Consider the following 22,040-nt stretch of genomic DNA (forward strand, 5'->3'; position numbering starts at 1 on the left):
GGTAGGGGTGAGGTGGGTTCTAGGAGTCAGGTCAAGTAGTAGTCTGACTAGCTTGTTTTGAGATGTTTGTAATTTGTTTTTTAGTGCCTTTGAGGTGCTTTGGTACCATGAGGTGCAAGCATAGCATATTATAATTGAAGCCTTGCACTGAAGAACCAAACAAGTCCGTTTTGAACATGTTAGACAGCCCATTAAATTGCAGTTCAATCGATCAATCAATCCAAATCACTTGGGAGTGTGAATGTGATACATCACTAGATGGATCTTTAGATAATAAAGTACTCAACCTGTCTCTAGACAGTCTCCTCCCCATCATTATGTATATATTCTCTGTTAGGATCTATGTTTAAAAGTAATGTTTATTTGCATATCGTATATGTCACAAATGTAACAGTACTATATACCTGTATGTCATGTATGTCCCGGCCTATGCCATAAATGTCACTATGAATTGAAAATGGGGGACCCTGATGTAAACAAGACAAACGTCTTTCTCTGTCTGCAATCCTTAACAATTGTGTATTGAGCCGTACTGTATTGTACCCATTCTGCAATCTGTTAAAGAAAGTTTTCATTCATTCATTAATACTGTCTTTAACTATGAATGAACACAACACTATAACTCACCATCTTTAGATAATAAAGTACTCAACCTCTACTGGCTTTAACTATGAATGAACACAACTTACATTACAATTACATGGCGTTTTAACGTTCGCCAAAATGCTTGATTGTGATTGGTCAATAGCGCTCTGTTGCCCATAGCAGCGGTCAATTATTTCTCGATAATTCACCGCTGCTACGGGCAACGCGCAATAATGGCCGCTGTTAGGGGCAACAGAGCGCTATTGACCAATCACAATCAAGCATTTTGATCGCAGTCACGAAAGCTAAGCTTTACCATTATGCACAGCTGCACTACATCAGGTGCAATCAAGTCCACACACCTGCCGGCGATGACAGAGGAGCAACAGAACAACTGCGTCTGCATTTGATCTCGTCTTGTCAATGGTGTAAAATGAATTACGTATATTGTTAGTAAGTTAGCCCTGTAATAAGCGGGATAATGTGAATGAATGAATGAATGAAAACTTTATTTAACAGATTGCAGAATGGGTACAATACAGTACGGCTCAATGTATACAATTGTTAAGGGGATGCAGACCTGAGAAAGACGTTTGTCTTGTTTCCATCAGGGTCCCCCATTTTCAATTCGGTCATTGTCGCAAAATAATTGACCTTCACTGCGTTTAGAACACCTCGGCTGCGCATCGGTGTTCGAACGCTGTGTAGGTCAATTATTTTGCGACAATGACCTCGTAGCTATACATTATCCCTTACTTAACTTACCACCTTTAGATAATAAAGTACTCAACCTCTACCGTCTTTAACTATGAATGAACACAACACTAACTCACCATCTTTAGATAATAAAGTACTCAACCTCTACTGTCTTTAACTATGAACAAACACAACACTCTAACTTACCATCTTTAGATAATAAAGTACTCAACCTCTGTCTTTAACTATGAACAAACACAACACTCTAACTTACCATCTTTAGATAATAAAGTACTCAACCTCTACTGTCTTCAACTATGAATGCACACTAACTTACCATCTTTAGATATTAAAGTACTCAACCTCTACGGTCTTTAACTATGAATGAACACAACACTAACTTACCATCTTTAAATAAAATACTCAACATCTACTGTCTTTAACTATGAACACAACACTAACTACCCATCTTTAGATAATAAAGTACTCAACCTGTTTGCGGACGACTCAGCCCTGCTGGTCTCTGACAAGAACAAGTTACAGGTTGAAAAAGCCCTCAGCTCGGAACTAGGCAAAATCTGCATATGGCTCGCCGACAACAAACTATCATTACACATGGGCAAAACAGAGTCCATTCTCTTCGGTTCAAATAACAAACTCAGCAAGACCGACGGCTTCTCGGTTACAGTGGGTGACAATATTGTCACAAGGAAAGATGAAATTACCTACCTGGGTTCCATCCTAGAGGCTAATCTTTCCTGTGACAAAATGGCATCCAATGTAATAAAAAAAGTCAACCAACCAACTCGATTCTTGTACCGGATCTCCTCTCTGGTAAACAAGAATACCCTGAAGACTCTAGCAGGAGCACTCATTCAAGGGTACTACGACTATGCTTGCACCTCATGGTACCAAAGCACCTCAAAGGCACTAAATAACAAACATCTCAAAACAAGCTAGTCAGACTACTGCTTGACCTGACTCCTAGAACCCACCTCACCCCTGCCCACTTTGACAACCTAGGATGGCTTAGAGTAGACGACAGAGTACAGCAACTTGCAATGGGCCTGGTCTACAAGATACACTACGCGACCAAGGTACCCATGTACATGTCAAAATACTTCCCAAAGGTCAGTGAATACCACGATCACAACACCAGAGGGAGCTCCACAAATCATGTTAAACCCAGATTCGGCTCAAACAAGGGACTAAACACGTTTAGCAATTATGCCACATCAATGTGGAACGCCCTACCCAAAGCTGTAAAGGAATGTGAATCACTACCCACTTTCAAAAACACTCTCAAAAAACACCTACGGGAGACTGCAATTCGAAACTGGCCCCTACAAATGTCCTAACCCAGTTGTACAGTAAATGACCAAGTATGGCTTTGTCAGTATTCCAATGTACAGTCCCCCCCCCCAATGTACAGCCCCCACCCACCCAACGCCACCCCACCCACCCAACCTCCTCCAATGTACAGTTTCTACGTCAAATGTATATACACTCTTTTTCTGGACACTTTTGTATCACAAACAGTACTGTATTTGCAAATCTGATATGTCATAAATGTATAGATGTAGCAGTACTGTCTATCTGTATGTCATGTATGTCATATATGTTATGATGAATTGAAAATGGGGGACCCTGATGTAAACAAGACGAAAGTCTTTCTCTGGTCTGCATCCCCTTAACAATTGTATGTATTGAGCTGTACCCATTCTGCAATCTGTTAATAAACTTTTCAATCAATCAATCAATCACTCAACCCATCTTTAACTATGAATGAACACTCTAACTTACCATCTTTAGATAATAAAATACTCAACCTCTACTGTCTTTAACTATTAGTGAACACAACACTTCATTTACCATCTTTAGATAATAAAATACTCAACTCAACCTTGTTCCTCTGAAAAAGTCTTATATGGTTCTTCATCTATAACTAAATTATATATTTATTTATATATAGTGTTTTTTACACAATAATTCAAAAGTAATCATTTGTATTTAAAATAATGAGAATGTGAGAATATTCCTGGTGTGGTGCTACAATAAGAGTCTCAACATCTCATCATTCTGGGTGTGGTGGCTGGCAACCATTGCTTCCTACTTGAAACTAATTAAGTATCTGTGCAATACATTCATAAAGTACAATACATTCATAAAGTACACACTTAATAGCTAAACAAATGAAAATGGCAGGTATTTATTGACATGTTTCCAACTTGGTTATAATCAGTAAATCACTGTCAATGTGATAAATGCAACACCAAATTCAGAATTTCAGTCAAATTCTGAATTTGACTGAAATGATTTCTGGCAAATGACAGCCTACTTAAAAGGTGCTGTAAGTGCTTGTTCTTTTGTTAAGATAAGTGTTAAATAGCTCTACATTCAGACAGCCATCACTGGTATAGTGTGTTTGGTCAGTACTCAGTAATATCCCTGTCTCCCTGTCCCTCCGCTCTAGTAAACACAAAATAAATATTTGCAACAACTTTATCCAATTAGGAGATACAACCTAGATTATATACATTTATTATTATCATATAATTTTTTTTAATGTTTGTTTACATATTTCAAGAAAGCTTCTTACTGCACTGGCAGATTTGACTTGTTCCAAGCCCATTTTCCTTTTCTTTTTTTGTCAAACCTTTTTTGCAGTGTGCAGCTCCCTCTCCTGATTGGATAAAGTGGGAATGGGATACTAGACTATTTATTTATTTTCGGACTGGGAGACCCATGTTCCTGACCAAACAGTGATATCAGTGATGACTGTTGGAATGTAGAGCTATTATTCTAATGTAGACCACTTACAAAAAAAACAAATAAATAGCACCTATAAGTATCTCTCTCTTTAAGTTCAATAGAATTTGATTTCCTTTCTTTCTGTGTTGAAATGAAAATAAAGTTATTTTAAACATGAAAACCTTCAAGAACTCAAACATTTCAATTTCTAATGTGCGAAAAACAAAGCCATGGATTATTCCAATATTCCAAAATATGTTGATAAAAATACCTTCAAAAGCAAGAAATTGGCATACTGTGGGCTACATTCTGGCACAAAATATGTACATCAAGTCATCTTTCTACCGAGAGTCTAATTAACAAACAAAAATGACCTGGCATTAGGGAAAGTTAGTATCGGTTCCAACCCGTTTGCACTCATTAGTAAACTTGTCATGCCATCATCACATCCTGAAGCGTCAACGAGCACCATCACACAGAGAGAAGAGCTTCTGCTGGGAGAGCGGGTCACTGATAGTAGGGCCGGTAGCGGGACTGGTCCGGGTGATGGGGTCCGGGGGGCATTTGGCCCTGGGGCGGGGGCCCCTGCATGCGCTGTGGCGGATGAGGGCCCCTGGGGGCCGGCCACATCCCCGGACTCAGGCCCCCCCCCGGCTGGCTGAAGGGCGGGCTGAGAGTGCCCTGGTCCTGGCTGTAGTGATGAGGGCCGCTGACCGGCGGCGGGCCCCCGTGCTGCTGAGGGCCCCCGTGCTGCTGAGGGCCCCCGTGCTGCTGAGGGCCCCCGTGCTGCTGAGGCCCCGGGGGAGGCGGGTGGTTCATGAAAGGAGGCATCTGACCCATGATGTGGCCAGGCGGCGGGGTGATGGGCGGAGGGCCAGAGGTCATGGGAGGAGCCTGGTTGTAGACCATGTGAGGGGTCCCGGAGCCCTGGGGCGGGTGTTGCTGCATGGGGTGGTTGAGGGGAGGAGGGGGCGGGGGCGGCGGGCCGTAGTGCTGCTGCTGCTGCTGCTGCTGCTGCTGAGGCGGGGCCATCAAGTGGTGGGGGAGGGGCTGCTGCTGGCCGGGGTAGTCCCCCGGGTGGTGGTGGGGAGGAGGGGGCGGGCCCTGAGACGAGGGGGCGGGGCCGGAGCTGCCGCCGGAGTCGTCCTGAATGGGCACGGTGATGAGGTTGCTGTGTTTGCGCGTCGTCACCGTGGAGATGCGGAACGTCTCCTGGCCCAGTGGCGGGCGGGACGGGGGTTGGCCGGAGGAGCCCAGTTCGGACGAGGCGGCGGCAGAGGGCGCGGAGGGAGAGGCGGGCGGGGGCTGCTGGCCGTAGGGGTCGTGACCCTGGAGAGGAGGCAGGGTGTGGGGGTGGGGGTGCTGCTGCTTGGCCAGGTGGGGATGCGGCAGCAGGCGGAAGCGGTCCTGCGGGTCGCCGGGACCCGGGTGCAGCACGTCTGCGCCGCGCGGAGGCCCCCCTCCTCCTCCGGAGGCCTTGGCTGCCCTCATGTGGCGGTGGTTGACGTGGGCCTGCAGGTCGCGCTGGGAGAGGTAGGTGCGCTTGCAGCCGTGCACGATGCTGCACATGTAGAGGGAGCCGCGCGGACACTGCTCGATGCGCTGGACCGGATCTGTGCAGCTGAACATGGTGAGACTGACATACAAACAGGGTCAGTCTGCGAAGTGGAGCCAGAACATAAACACAGGCTGATCTATCTACATGGTCAGTCTGGGAAGTGGAGCCAGAACATAAACACAGGCTGATCTACAGGGTCAGTCTGGGAAGAGGAGCCAGAACATAAACACAGACTGATCTCTACATGGTCAGTCTGGGAAGTGGAGCCAGAACATAAACACAGGCTGATCTACAGAGTTAGTCTGGGAAGTGGAGCCAGAACATAAACACAGACTGATCTCTACAGGGTCAGTCTGGGAAGTGGAGCCAGAACATAAACACAGACTGATCTCTACAGGGTCAGTCTGGGAAGTGGAGCCAGAACATAAACACAGGCTGATCTACAGGGTCAGTCTGCGAAGTGGAGCCAGAACATAAACACAGGCTGATCTACAGGGTCAGTCTGCAAAGTGGAGCCGGCATAAAGAACAACAGCAGGATAGACAACAGCACAACATTAATGAGGTCTGTCCTTGGCTAGGGTTGGGTACCGTACTCTGTACTTTTAACCCTTTCACTGCCACACTACAGAAGGTTAACCTTCTGTGTATTGTTGCAGTGAAAGGGTTAACCGTTTGGTAGTGCATCAGTGAAAGGGTTAAGGGTACCGACCAAATTACGTCGGTACTACAGAGTAGCGATTCACGTTAGATCAATCGGTACCATGTTTCGGTACCTAAGACCCGCCCAGTTTAGAAAATAATCCGAATTCCAATGACTCGCAATTGTAATTGCATTATAGACACAGACCAGTGTGGACCTTCAATGACATGCAATTGTCATTTCATAAGACACAGACCAGTGCAAGCAACATGTCTTAACATGCTTGGGATCCTCGCCATTCCTGTGTTCCCGTGGTAAAACCATAACTAACGTTAGCCGTTAAGCTAACTAACGTTAGCCACTAAGCTAACTAGACTCCAGATGGTCCAGAACTCTGCTGCTCGCCTGCTCACTAACACCCGGTCCCGTGACCACATCACTCCTGTCCTCCACTCTCTCCACTGGCTCCCGATTAAGGAACGCATACATTTCAAATGACTAATCCTCACCATTAAAGCCCTCCATAGCCTGCCCCCCCCCCCCCCCCCCCCCCCCCCCTATCTGACTGACCTCCTTCTCCCTTAGCGCCCCAACCGATCCCTCCGGTCCTCTTCCACTGCTTCCCTCACCGTCCCGTCAACTAAACTAAAACTAAACGGCCGAGCTTTCTCACATGCTGCACCCCGACTCTGGAACACCATCCCTCAGACCATCAGAGACTCTCCCTCACTCTCCACCTTTAAATCCAGACTCTGTTCTCCCAAGCATTCAATCTTCCCTACCCATTAACCACCCTCCTCCAACCAACCACCTCCCTTTCCCCTTCCCTACGATTCCCAGGTACCGGTACCGGTTCAAATGTGAAATGTACCCAACCCTATCCTTGGCTAAAGAAATTCTTAAGTCAGGTAATCTGTAAAATTGTGTTTAAATGAATGCTGTCATGCAGAAGGTTCTCTTTAGATCACTTAATAGACCAAAGCATAGTTGTATCATTGTGATGTCAGAGTGATGTCAGAGATAAGCTCACTGTACAGGAAATAACTCATTCAGCATAAAAAATAAAACAGTAAGACAAAACAATTAAGTAATTCGATCAACTAATCAATTAACAGAGGGCAGTCCTAATACAAATAATCAATAACTCATTAAAACCGTACCCTGGACACATCTTGTCGACCTTCTCATGGAGCACAGCACAGTTGTAGCAGAAGACATGCTTACAAGGAATCTGGAAAACAACAACATACAACCAATCAAATGCCGGCTAATATGTAGTGCTATATATACTATATGTACTATATGTAGTGCTATATATACTATGTACTATATGTGTTGTAGTTTTGACTGGGTTCCTTATAACTTTTTTATTCCTTAATCGAACCCGAGTACCATATATCACAATATGTAGTGCTATATGTACTATATATGTACTATTATGTAGTGTTATACATACTATATGCCTTGCTGTATGTACTATGATGCACTATATGTAATGCTATATGTAATATATGCAGTGCTATATGTACTATATGCATTTAATAAGATTCGATTTATTGTCATCATACAAGTACAGTACAACAAAAATAAGTTGCCATCTAACCAGAGTGCAGGGTAACAGTAAAGTGCAATAGTAGGGGTGTAACGGTACGTGTATTAAGACGTCACGGTTCGGTACATCCAGCCATACGACGAATACGTCTCATACGACACTAGGTGAAACTAGGGTTGCACATTTTACAAATGTATGCTCAATATCTTTACTTTACACTGGCTTTCTTTTATCTTTAATGTTGAATATTAAGCTTGTATTGCCAAATTTAGATGATGAATAAAATGTTGAAGCTTGTAAAGGCATGATGACAAGCGGACAGAACAAATTAACAACCGCGCACTCTGCACTGGGCTGTTTCTCCCCTCCCCTTTACTACAGGTGTCCCTGAATCAAAACCATGAATGAATGATATGTTTGTAACACAGCAGGGTCATTACAATAGGCTGAAAATATTCAGCCCAATAATGTTAACCAATGGAAAGACACACACACGCACACACACACCAACTTTCTCCCACAGACTTTCAGTCACAGCTGATCCGAGAAAAAAAAGACTAACGCACTACATACTTTTCCCGGACTGATCATCTGAGCTCCTCTCCAGTCGAGCTGCTGTGGTGTTTAAATCCAACATATTGATAAATCCTCTGCCATTGTTGTGTAACATGTCATCTCTTCTCTAGAGTCTTCTTTCTCCGCTTCACGTGAAGTTAAATCTACTCTAGAAGTGAAACAAACTTAAAACCATACACCGTGGGGGCGGTAGGCAATTAATTTACTCAGTGGATGCCTGAACACAGAATGACACCGGTATCACTGACTACCGCAGCAAGCCTATGGGGAACTAACTTAATAGAAAATTATTATATTTAATAATAAATATAAATAATTCTTTCCTGTTGTACCGAACCGTGACCCCAAAACCGAGGTACGTACCGAACCGTGGCTTCTGTGTACCGTTACACCCCTACGCAATAGTAATATACAATGTAACAAGTGATTCAATGGAATATATATATAACAAAGCTACTGAGTAAATATGCTATCTATCTGATGTATGTACAGTGTTATTATGTACAGTGATACAAGTATAAAATACACTATGGTAGTAAGCCATACTGGCCAGTGGTATAATTAATAAGTAGTATGGGATATAGATATAGTATATACAGTATGTATACAGGTATGTAAACAGGAATATATGCAGATATATTCATATGGATATACATGTAGATATATATATATATATATTATATTTCCTCACCATTCGTCCATAGATCTTTATAGGAAGACCACACTTGTCACAGAAATGAACTGGCGTCTCATCCTTCTCACCAACCAAGTTGAGCTGAGAAGAGAAAATGGCCACTTGTTAAAACTGCCAACAGGTAATGACATCAGAGGTGCATAATAAGCAAACCAGTGATGACATCAGAGGTGCATAATAAGGAAACCAGTGATGACATCAGAGGTGCATAATAAGCAAACTAGTGTGCTCCACTAACAATGTAGGAAATAGGAAAATTATCTTCTCAGATAATGACTTGTTTAATAACTGGAGTCATATCTTGCAAATAAAATAGTACAACAATATCCCTGCAAAAAGATTCCAGCAAATGAAATGTGTTGAAGATACTTTAACTTTAAAGTCCATGGGGGTTAGGATAACCAGTTAGATTACTTTATTGTCAATGTACACAATTACATTTCTAACACAGTCCTCATATCCCTACTATTTACACACAGTTCTCAGATCTCTCCTAGTTACACATAAGAGTTTCTTGCCAGGTTAATTTTTTTTGAGGCATACAGTTTATTAATTGAACGAATGAAGTTTATTTTCTGTCTTTGTTTACAACAAATCAAAAACACACTTGTGATCCTTTACAATTCTTAAAAACAAAAGATATTTTAATATATAAAAAAATTAAAAAAAACGTGGAATAATTTTTTTTATGGGGGAAAAAATTGGAAAATGGGTATCGGATCGGTATCGGTATTGGCCGATACCCAAACCCAGGTATCGGTATCGGGACTGAAAAGTCGGATCCGTGCATCCCTAGCCTAAACCTCCGTTAGCTAGAGCAGGGGTTCCCAAACTTTTCAGGCCGGGACCCAGAAAATAAGGCGTCAGAGAGCCGCGGCCCAATGCACATCGTCAGGCTTTTTTTTTTTTTTTTTGCCAGGCGACCGATTTTTTAAGCCAAATATCACTTCAATCCTATTAAGTTAGTTCAAGTTAGTTATTCATTTATATGTGCTATTTATGAGAGGGCTAACTTGTGGCAAAATAATAATGATAATAATAATAGCCTCATTAAAATACTATTGTTGCTTCGGTTGTTTTCAGCGTTTTATGTGCATAATCTGTTATTTAGTTTGAAATGTTCGTTGAAATAATTAAGTTAACACTTTGGCTGCCAGGAAACGCTTAAAAGCGTCATTCCCGGCCATGCTCAAGTTGCCGGAGGACGCTTTACAGCGTCCTTATATCAATATTTCAAAAATCTGCGATCGGATTCATATGTCCCCTCCGCTGGCCTGAGATCCACCAGGAGGACCCACTGAGCTCTCTGGCGGTTCAGGAGCGCCATCTGGTGGCCGATCGGCGCAATCGCTTAACAGGAAGTGGCATAGAGGTTGTGCTGGACGGCCGTATTACTTCCGGGCACTCGCTATAGGTCCCGGCATTCTAGCTCGTCACAATACACAGCGATCGATTGCCAATAACTCGATAAACAACATGATTTGGACGTATATACCATTATACAAGCTGGAGATGGACCGGGTAAATCTACATCCCATAATGATAAAATGTCTACTCTACGATGATCGCCCAACGGCGCACGGAGACTGGGGTGAGTTTTAGCGTGTAACGTTACCGTCTTCGATACTAACTGCTATTATCAACATTTGACCCACATTAGATGATTGGTATAACGCTGCCCACGGAATTATAAACGCCCCCTAGCCCATCCGGTCAACATCAGATGACGTGTAGTAACTTCTAGAAGTACGTCTAGTTGGAATTTTTTATATCGCGCTGATTGCCATAAAACTGTATTGCATCATCAATATAATGTATTTGGGGCTATAGATCACGTTCTGGAGAAAGCTGCAGAAAGAGATGAAAACATACTTATACATTAGACCATACTTTACTATGAATATGTGAATGAAAAAGTTTAACGTTGCTACACAATGAACAATACATATAGGACTTTGAATGGGCCCTAATAATGGCAATGTAGCAATAGAATTTAAAAAGTTATAGCCATGCAAAGAAGGGGTACTTCTCCATAGACAAATAGAGCCGGCAACCTATGGTATATCATGAATTTAACCCATGGCAACCAAAGTGTTAATATAAAACCATATAGTCACATTTTAGAATACAATAGAATAGAATTTTAGAATACAACTAGAAACACTGTCCTGGCTTGCTTCTAAGTTCAGTGGCCTGACAAAAAAAAAATATATATATATTTTTAATTTCTTTTTGGAAATCATCTCACGGCCCTCCCGTGGCTGCTCGCGCCCCACCTTTGGGTCGCGACCCCGACTTTGGGAACCACTGAGCTAGAGAACGATCCGAGCCTAAACCTCAGTTAGCTAGAGAACGATCGGAGACTAAACCTCAGTTAGCTAGAGAACGATCTGAGACTAAACCTCAGTTAGCTAGAGAACGATCTGAGACTAAACCTCAGTTAGCTAGAGAACGATCGGAGACTAAACCTCAGTTAGCTAGAGAACGATCTGAGCCTAAACCTCAGTTAGCTAGAGAACGATCTGAGCCGAAACCTCAGTTAGCTAGAGAACGATCTGAGCCTAAACCTCAGTTAGCTAGAGAACGATCTGAGCCGAAACCTCAGTTAGCTAGAGAACGATCTGAGACTAAACCTCAGTTAGCTAGAGAACGATCTGAGACTAAACCTCAGTTAGCTAGAGAACGATCTGAGACTAAACCTCAGTTAGCTAGAGAACGATCTGAGACTAAACCTCAGTTAGCTAGAGAACGATCTGAGACTAAACCTCAGTTAGCTAGAGAACGACCCGAGACTAAACCTCAGTTAACTAGAGAACGATCTGAGACTAAACCTCAGTTAGCTAGAGAACGGTCTGGGCCTAAACCTCAGTTAACTAGAGAACGATCTGAGACTAAACCTCAGTTAGCTAGAGAACGGTCTGGGCCTAAACCTCAGTTAGCTAGAGAACGGTCTGGGCCTAAACCTTAGTTTTGACTGCAGAGTTCATCGAATGAAGGAAGCCGATATTGGTACTTGACAAGTAGAAACGTCTGTGAAGGTGTCAGAGGCAGGACTAACTGTCAGTACCAGTATAATCCCAGAACATTGGCTGAAGGAACCTACCTTATAGTCCTAGAACATTGGCTGAAGGAACCTACCTTATAGTCCCAGAACATTGGCTGAAGGAACCTACCTTATAGTCCCAGAACATTGGCTGAAGGAACCTACCTTATAGTCCCAGAACATTGGCTGTGGGAACCTACCTTATAGTCCCAGAACATTGACTGAAGGAACCTACCTTATAGTCCCAGAACATTGGCTGAGGGAATCTCCTCTGGGTTCCAAAAGCATCTCCAGACTTGCACTCCAACCTCTCCTCCTGCTTGAAGGCAAAGTCATCTATAACCAGACAAAAGGAATGAATAAAAAAGGTGTAAGAATGTCACATAATAAAATATACAAAACCTTTTCTAGGGCACGGAACAAGGAAACTGTTAGCAAGTCATTGGGAGTGGGACCATTATTCCTATACCACCTCGTCCCAGGTTGATCCAACGAGTTGTTGGGACCAGGGCTCCCATTAACGTAACGCGAACACTAACCCCCCCAAACACAACATCTGTCAGGGATGTTTCCGAGTCATGTGCAAGAGTTAACTAATCATCGTCGGTGTGGCGTTTGTGTTGATCCTCAACCTTCCAGCTTTAATTATTACTTTTAATGTAAAACAAACGATATTTTTATTAGTCCATTTGGAACAAAAAAACATCTCTGCTGGTAACTCCATGTTCACCTTCTTGCGTTTGCATTCCCTGCCTCATTAAAAAAAAAAAAAAAAAAAAAAAGACTATTCCTGTATCCCCACTGAAGAACTCTGTATCCGGGCAAATAGCTCATTCCTATTGACAATTAATGCAGCATTGATCCCCATGTTGGCTTTTGGAGGAGGACCTGCCTGAGGCTCTCTGGACACGGGGGACAGGCTTGCTGCGGACGGCCTGTTTGGAGATCAGCTTGATGGGGATCCTCCTGCGGACGTCAGGGCCACCGAGAACCCCGGAGCCGTCGCTGCCCTGCAGGTCGTTGTCTGGAAGGCAGAAAACGGTCACAGGTCAGAGGAAATAAAGCGGGCCGTGGTCAGACTATGTCGTGGATGCCGGAGGAAATAACAGGTCAATAGACCCGTTCGCTGTTTACAAAGATACCGTGTTCGAGCCACTCAGCAATACCAACTGAGTCATGTGACTAAGTCGCCTAGGACCTGCGCGAGCTGCTGCGCCAAAAGAAGTACAACGGGGCCCTATGGAGAAACCATGACACTCCCCTGACAAAAAGTTGTTTCAAACGAAAGTGGCTGGATGTCATTTAGCCAAATCAGCAGCATGGCTGTGAGTGTGAGTCTTTCACCTTTTACATATCTAGCTTTGGCATGGATTGATTGTTTAAGATCGCTAGCATGGCTAACAAATTCAAATATATTGTAGTCTGCCCCGTTGTTCTGACCAGGATTACGTTCCTTTCTGCGCGTGCATATTTGTCATGACGTCGTCAGCGAACAGGTCTATAGTTGGTTGTTACAAATCTATTAGGTTAAATAGGAGAGTGGCTTAGAGGGGACCAAAACCAGAAGTCCTGGCCTGGCCACCCCAGAAAGGAGTTCCCAGATCCACAGTATACGTCAATATTTATACTTGACAGGAAGGGGTGGGGCCAGGTGACCAGGTTAAACTGGAAGGGAGGGGGGGGGGTAGAGAACTTAGGGCTGGGCGATATAACGATAACGATAAATATCGCGATATATTTTAATAATCGATATCGAATATCGAAATTAAAAAAAATCGAAAAACCGTTTAATTTTTTTATTATTATTATTATTATTTTTTTTTTCCTGCAACAGGGCAGTTTTAAAACCAGAGACAGTGGACAGACTTGTCTTTCTTGCCTGCCACTTAAAGTAATGGCTTTGCTTGTCCAAATGACAATACTGACCAAATTCAGATTTCTTTTTCTCTTGTCCATTTATTTTGTTTGCTTTCTAATTTAAAAGAAATTTTGAAACCATCTGTACACAGTAGGCTATGTGTGCTAGCAGAACTAGACTCCAGTCACGAGTCACAGTGCACATGTGCGGTGGTTTGTCCACCAAAAAAGCGCCAAAAGATCGAAAATAAACTAGCAGAGCCAGAACTGTTCAACTCCTCTGGAGCCACAGCCAGCAGAGAAGCCGGTTTACTTTAGCTTTTAAACCAGCTGCAGCCTGAGAACTGGAGTGTGAGGGGATGTAACACTAAAGATGGCGGCAATGACAAAGAATTGCTGCAAAATAAACATACATCTGTTGTTAAAAAAAAATAAAAAATAAAAAAAAAAAAAAAAATTTATACTTATAACAATTCGATAATTATCGATATCGAGAAATAAAATAAAATTATCATATCGTTATCGCGATATGATTTTTTTCCATATCACCCAGCCCTAAGAGAACTGTCACTTTATTGTCCCATCAGCTGGGAAATTTGTCTTGGGCTTACACCCACACTACAGCCACAGACACATGTATACAGACATGACAACACGACTGATTCCAAACAGAGGAAATAAACAATATAAAAGATACAGTAAAGTACCTGCACAGCACGATGTCTGGCAACACCACATTAGAATAGTATACCCAAATATCGGTTATCAGTAAGTGTGGGGGGGGGGGGGGGGGGGGGTGCCAGCTGGTACAGATGTGGGCTGTGCTTAATATGACACTGCTTGGAATTCAACCAATCACATTCACAGCTCGTCAGCCCAGACCCTCTCAGCTGCTCCCACACTGGTTGAGCATAGGTGTGTGTCAAGCTAATTTCAAGCAATTTGAATTCATTTGAACTTTGACCCAAGCAAGCAAGGCAGCGTTTCTTCAACAATAGGCGAATGGTGAACCTGGGCCATATTCCCCGTACCTGGTTCAACTAAGTCGATCAAAAGTCCCATTATCCAGATTCAATTAACCCGATGTTTGAATCCAGGCTTTCCCTGTTCCTCAAACGCTGATTCAGTCTTGTTCATTCGAACCAGACTTGATACTCAGGATAAGTGCGCGCAGCCGCCTCACCTGAAAAGACAGCAGGTGTCGATCGCAGAAATCCTGATTTTCTAACGCCATTGATTGATTGAACATTTTATTAACAGATTGCAGAATGGGTACAATACAGTACGGCTCAATAGCCTCACCGACAAGTTAAATGCATAATCTATAGGCTAATGTTAAGTCCCTCATTACCCCAATCAATCAGATTATATTTCTTTAAATGTGCCTGCTGGCAGTAGGCTTAATGGAATGAATAATCGAATGAGATCTTACTAGCAAAAATTATTAGTTCAACTCTTTCAGAATAAGTAGATACAAACAAGCCCAAAGAGTATCTAATTGATACGAATTAATAGATACTTATGAGGATATCTGTACTGTATGCACTCGGCTTAGGTATCATGTACTTTATATATAAATACATGGTTCAGCGCAACCCCCGAAATAACGTGTCAGAGAGGCTTGGAGGGAGGCTATACAGTTTCACTATTAATCAGGTTTTAATCTGTTTCGGACATCATCCATACATGCATTGAATTGATTAACCTTTGGTTTATACCAGTGACACCTCATGTTCATCATCAGATAACAGTGCTTGAACAGATAAATGCATTTTCTCAAATTCATTCATCAAAACGCGAAAGGCTCATGCAATTTCTCAAATCCGTCAAACAGCGCATCTCATCAGACATTTTAATCCCAGTTACAATATCACAATAACGTGTGAGTGACAGTGATACAATTCAACAATCCACAGATTCAGATTTGTCGTAATTCATATCCACAGTCCACGCATAAAAACGCTTCAATTTATGCTTGAATGAAACACAATACGGGCGCTCCGTTAAGCAAATACATCAACAGCGAAGAGTATGAAACGAATCAGAGCCAAACGCCCGATAGGTTTAATTCATTAAAAATATCCCAGCAGGATTCACATTTGCAATGCTCCGCGTTATTACCGGTATTAGTATAGTACCGCGGTACTAGAGTGTTCGAAATGATACTATACTGCGTTTGGATTTTTTTTTTCCCTCTTTAATTTATTCATTTATGCATGCGAATGCCTTCCTATTAGACACAGCGCTGCTGTCAGTGATGACGTTGCGCTAGTTTACCGGAAGAGAGAGCTCTGATGGAGAGAGATTGAGATTTCTATTGCGAATAGCATTGTGGACATTTTCTAATGCTTGTATAAGGAACTGTAGTCACGAGAGCTAGCATTAACGTAACGTTAGTTATCATAACCATCGACAATCGCAGTGAGGATCTTTATTGATTAACGTTAGCTAGCTAGCTTTAACTAGAATTATAGTTTGCTAGGCTAGCTATATAAGCTAACGTTAGCCGAGTTTATTATATGCAAAATGTGTTAGCTAGCTAACGTTAATAAAGATCCTCACTGGACCCCAGGAAGAATAGCCCCAGCACTGCTGTGGCTAATGGGGATCCAAATAAACTTAAACTTAAACTGCAATTGCCGATGGTATGGTATGATAACTAACGTTACGTTAATGCTACAGTAGCTCCTATCAGTACTGTAGTCATGCCATTGATGCCAACATTCGTTGGATGAGCTATGCTAGCTCTCGTGACTACAGTTCCTTATACGAGCATTCGAAAATATCCACAATGCTATTCGCAAGAATAGAAAATAAATTGAAAAGCCTAATAATAAGCTATACATAGCCTAAACTGCCGTGCTGAAAGCTAGTAAACAGTAACACAGCATCCCCTGTTGCCTACCCACAACAGAAATGAATTGATGCACATGTGCATCTCTATTATAGCTTAGTCACAAACGTGATTTATACAGAGACATTTGACAATTGCCCATTTAATGGTTCATACAGACTGTATAAAGACAACGGAAATCTATTTTATTTTTGTTAAACAGCCTACAATATGACATAACCTAGTTCTAGATTATGATAGGCTATATATAATCGGTCTCACTCATCAAAATGTTTTCTAGGTTATGGTATCTCAAACTAATTAGGCCCTCTGCTATGACAAATGTATAATAATAATAATAATACAACCATACTTTTTCTACCCCTTGAATTTTTTTTAACTACAGAAGTCTGCTGCATTTGGCTCACAGAGTGACTCCCCCCACTTAGAAGCAACCTAACCTCCCAGATTTTTTTAGCAGCATATTAAGTACACAAATTAGTCCAAATATGATAAAAGGCTCAACAGGGCAGTCTCAGAGTTCATCTGTATGGACCAAGTTCCAATATATATACAGTTGAGAAAGCTGGGTTCAGAAACCTTGTACAGCAACTGTTTTGAGTGCAAAAAAAGTTCTCCAGCATTTTGAATGCCATTGCTTTTAATTTAATTTAATTATTCTTGTCATTGTTCATTGTTGTGTTTTAAAATAAAGAACAATAATGACATCTGAGAGTGTTTCCCTGATTTTGAGGAAAAGTATAGAAAAGTATAGAAATTCATATTGGTATATTGAAACAAAAATGTTGGTATCGTGACAACCCTATATCCGTATATGACGTGCATTATTTTGGACAAAGTAAATCTATAGGCTAAATATGATTTATTATCAGCATTTTAGGTATATTATTTTACATTTCAAAAGCCTCCTCTAGAAAAACGAAGCACAAAAACATAATTCAGAATGGTATAATGGGATCTAGACTGAGGATTATTTCAGGAAGCGAGCTGGCATTTCTTTGTGAGGGCGTGGCCATGGTTTATCCAGCTAACTGAACTTAACCCTGCGCTGGAGCAGGTTCAAACTTTCTGATCTGTTGCCATAGTGATTTAGACAATCAGACGTCGGGGAACGGAAAGGTCTGGCTTAAGTCAAGCTGTCCTGAAAATTATCCGGCTAACTCAGTTAGCCAGGTACGAGGAACAGGGCCCTGGTGGCCTAAGGCTGTCGATATAGCTACCAACACAGGTGCATTGATTAGCCCTGTTTCTGGCATGTCTTCAAAATGTAAGTCCCAAGCACACAGTCACATGCCAGCGCAACAACTCCCATACGCAGTCTTCTTCACTTGCAAATGAAGGCACTTTGTAGCTGAAACGCATTGGTGGTGTGCATTTCTTTACTTTTAATTGTTGTATTTAGCCATGTCATAATGAAGGCATTTATACATTTTTGCTACGGAACAGTTTGCCTTGAAAATTTTTTGTAGGTTTTCCAGTGACAACCAATTGAACTATTCTACTAAGGACACAAACGTAAACCTCTTAATTGCTATTGATCTAACCCGTCCCAAAAGAGCTCCTGATTCCTGTTGGTATAACTGAGGACCCACGCATCTCCTATCAAATATATTGTATTGAACCTAGTTATGTTCCATTTATTTATTTGTTCATAGTGACATTATTGATAGAGTAACATATGCCTCACCTGTTCATAGTTACATTATTGATAGAGTAACCTATGCCTCATCTGTTCATAGTGACATTATTGTGTGTTCAAGACAAGTTTTAAGTTCAAGTTTGTTTATTATTTGTCACAAATAAAATACACATACTTTACAGTGAAATTAAATGCCTCGTTCTGTATGAGCCCCTGAGGAGGTGCTTATACAGTACAAAAAAATACAAAAAAAGTAAGTAAAAGAGGAATACACTATATACAATCTATATTATTATTATTATTGTGTCTTGCCTGTTCACTCACTCAAGAGATCCAGTGCAGATCAGGCCTTTATTTCTATTTCTATTATACTGGCTTGTTTTGATCCTAATTGCTACCAGTACCTCTCCTCTCCTTCTCTGTTCACTGCTGCTATGACAATGACACCTAAAGGTTTATCTTACCTATCTTATGACACGATTTTATAGAAAACAACCAATATTGCTTGATAATGATGTCTCTCATAAACCCAGTACACCACACTCGTAGATGTGGAATTATATTATTCTAAAGTCTATTTTCGTGACTCTACTACACCCTGGGCCACCACGCCAGGCTCAGGTGTACTGTACATAACGTTACAGTAAGCCCATGCATGGTGCTGCTACAGTATATTAGCCTACTGTAGTTAGCTGGCTAATAATACCACGTCTCCGGTCTCAAACCAATACAGATGTATAACTTTAGCAGTTTCCCCGCAAAGACGGGTGTCATCACACAGCAAAAGAGGGCATCGTAGATCATAACCCCCAAAACAGTGATAGTAGTAGTTATATCATCTGTGACAACAGCATTAGCTCGCGAGCTAAGTTAGCTATCTAGGTTAATGTTGTTTTGCTTGACTTTACCTTGGAAATGTGTAACGTTAGTAGGCTGTGGAGTAATAAATGCTCTCTTGCTACCAATGAAGCTTGCGTTTTATTTCTTCTGCAAGGTAGCGAAAGGGGAATGCGTTTAGATAATGTACGAAAATAGATCTCACCATTTTGGTCCATGTTGGGGCGCAAAGCAATGTGGGAACTCATTTCACCAAGAAAACTACATATTGCCTGCTGTGCATGATGGGATGTGCAGTTCAATTGTACCGTGGCAGTCAGAGAAGGCAGACTGTCCCAACCTAGGCTTAGGGATCATAGAAAGGAATCTGAATTAAACGATGGAGTGGAATGGGAAAACGAGGCCACAAAATGCTGAATCAGATCAACCATGGATAGATGTTCATCTCTAGATCAAGGATTCATGGAGTCTTTCAAAATCATGGTTGATAGTCTATGACAGTCTCCTATGACAGTCTCCTCCCCATCATATGTATATACTCTCTGTCAGGATCTATGGGTAACAGTACTGTATATTTGCATATCGTATATGTCACAAATGTAACAGTACTATATATACCTGCTGTATGTCATGTATGTTTGATTGATTGATTGAAAACTTTATTAACAGATTGCAGAATGGGTACAGTACAGCTCAATACGTACAATTGTTAAGGGGATGCAGACCAGAGAAAGACTTTCGTCTTGTTTACATCAGGGTCCCCCATTTTCAATTCATCGTAACATATATGACATACAGATAGACAGTACTGCTACATCTATACATTTATGACATACCAGATTTTCAAATACAGTACTGTTTGTGATACGAAAATAGTCCAGAAAAGAAGTATATACATTTGACGTAGAAACTGTACATTGGAGGAGGTTGGGTAGGTGGGGGGGGTACTGTACCATCCATAAATGCCATAAATGCCATAAATGTCATGATGTCATATATGTTGTGTATGTCATAAATGTCACTATGAATTGAAAATGGGGGACCCTGATGTAAACAAGACAAACGTCTTTCTCTGGTCTGCATCCTCTTAACAATTGTCTGTATTGAGCCGTACTGTATTGTACCCATTCTGCAATCTGTTCAATAAAGTTTCCATTCATTCATTCATTCATTCATTCATTCATTCATTCATTCATTCATTCATTCATTCATTTTCATTCATTCATTCATACCTCGACATGCAGGGCTACCGCTAGGGGCGTGCGAGCAGTGCGGTCGCACAGGGCCTCGCGAGAAGGGGGTCCTCGCAAAAAAAAAGAAAATAAAAATAAACCTTTAAAAAAAATTAAAAAAAATTGAATGTTAACAATCACTTTCCATCACAGACCTAAAATCTAGTTTTGCTTACATGCTTATATATTTCACATTAGACACGTTTGTAGAATAGTGTTCCGGGCTTTGCGGCTCTGCAGATATTGGTTTCATTCAATGACCCGTTTACTTTTGTGCAAAGCATTGTGGGAGGACTAACACTAGGGGGAGCTGGTTGGCGTCAGTCTGGTAGTCGGTAGAGAGATGTGAAGAAGACCGATATTATCCACAAGGGGAGGGGGTACAGGTACAGGGTCTATTCGGCGCTATCCACGGGAGCGAGTGGATGTCTTGGCCAAGAGCATCCTACTTTTGAAAACCAAATGTGCAGCATCGGAGCAGAAGAAGTAACGCTGCATGCTGTAAGCTTATCAATACCAAGTATAGTGATTAGGTTATGCCAAGACGAAGAGGACGTTCGGCAGATGGATTGAAGATGAAAGTTGTTGCGTGTTAGAACGTTCAGTCAGGCTAGCCATGTCGGCTAGTAGCTTAGCTAAAGGCAGGGACAGCTAACTTAGCTGTTGTTAGCTACGTTATCGAGTGCTAACGTGTGGCAGATAAACTAGGAACAGACTCCCAAGTTCATCCCAATGGGGGGGACAATATCATGGGACTGGTGAACTTTGTTATCTCCACGGTCGTCTCCTTCCTCTTGGACCTGATTCTGCATTAGGGTGAGTTTTTAATGCAATCTATTCTGTTCCAGCCATGGATCTCTCTATCTCTCTCTCTCTCTCTCTCTCTCTCTCTCTCTCTCTCTCTCTCTCTCTCTCTCTCTCTCTCTCTCTCTCTCTCTCTCTCTCTCGCTCTCTCTCTCGCGCTTTCTCTCTCTCTCGCTCTCTCGGTCTCTCTCTGTCTCTCTCTCTCTCACTCTGTGTGTTGCATCATGCAGTTTGTGACGTGTGTACTAAGCTTATAGCGTTCGATTCAAATAAGGCAAAACTGCAAATCTGCATGTCGTGCTTGAAAAAATTACCTGGCTTTAAGCTTGTTTATCAGGTTCCAGGGGTGTTTTATGCATTTTCCCTGTTACTGCCAGGTGTACGACTGTACAGGTGCATTGCCACTAAGCCTCGGGCAGCGCTATTATTTAAGAATATGTTGACTGGGCAGAGACGCACATGGATACGAGACACACACAGAAGGTAGAATTGCAGTCACATACCTGAGAGATGCACACACACACACACACGTATGAGACATACACACATACTTACGTGAGACACGTACCCACATACACATATCTGAGACACACATTCATACATGTTCTCACGCACACCTACATATATTTGAGACGCATCCTCTCACATGCACTATGGAGAAAGATGGCATCCCGATAGAAGATGCAGCACATACCTGCTCGCAGGTAGATCGGTCTACAT

General features: G+C 42.0%; 1 protein-coding gene across 2 annotated transcripts; it reads right to left on the reverse strand.

Moving 5' to 3' along the window:
- Window positions 1-3,474: 3,474 nt before the first annotated feature.
- LOC311245494 (E3 ubiquitin-protein ligase Hakai-like) lies at window positions 3,475-19,503 on the reverse strand. Of its 2 annotated transcripts, XM_084335351.1 has the most exons (7): window positions 19,490-19,503; window positions 12,990-13,121; window positions 12,333-12,433; window positions 9,052-9,135; window positions 8,358-8,399; window positions 7,393-7,463; window positions 3,475-5,668 (listed from the first exon to the last, which is right to left on the reverse strand). In XM_084335351.1, the coding sequence occupies exons 1-7, from the start codon at window positions 19,500-19,502 to the stop codon at window positions 4,540-4,542; spliced, it is 1,572 nt and encodes a 523-aa protein (XP_084191477.1). In that variant the 5' UTR covers window position 19,503; the 3' UTR covers window positions 3,475-4,539. The 2 variants fall into 2 exon arrangements, with proteins under 2 accessions (XP_084191477.1, XP_084191478.1); XM_084335352.1 differs by lacking the exon at window positions 8,358-8,399.
- Between the last annotated feature and the right edge of the window lie 2,537 nt (window positions 19,504-22,040).

This window comes from Notolepis coatsorum (assembly GCF_963971535.1).
Source record: "Notolepis coatsorum genome assembly, chromosome: 18".
In the NCBI taxonomy this organism is placed as follows: domain Eukaryota; kingdom Metazoa; phylum Chordata; class Actinopteri; order Aulopiformes; family Paralepididae; genus Notolepis; species Notolepis coatsorum.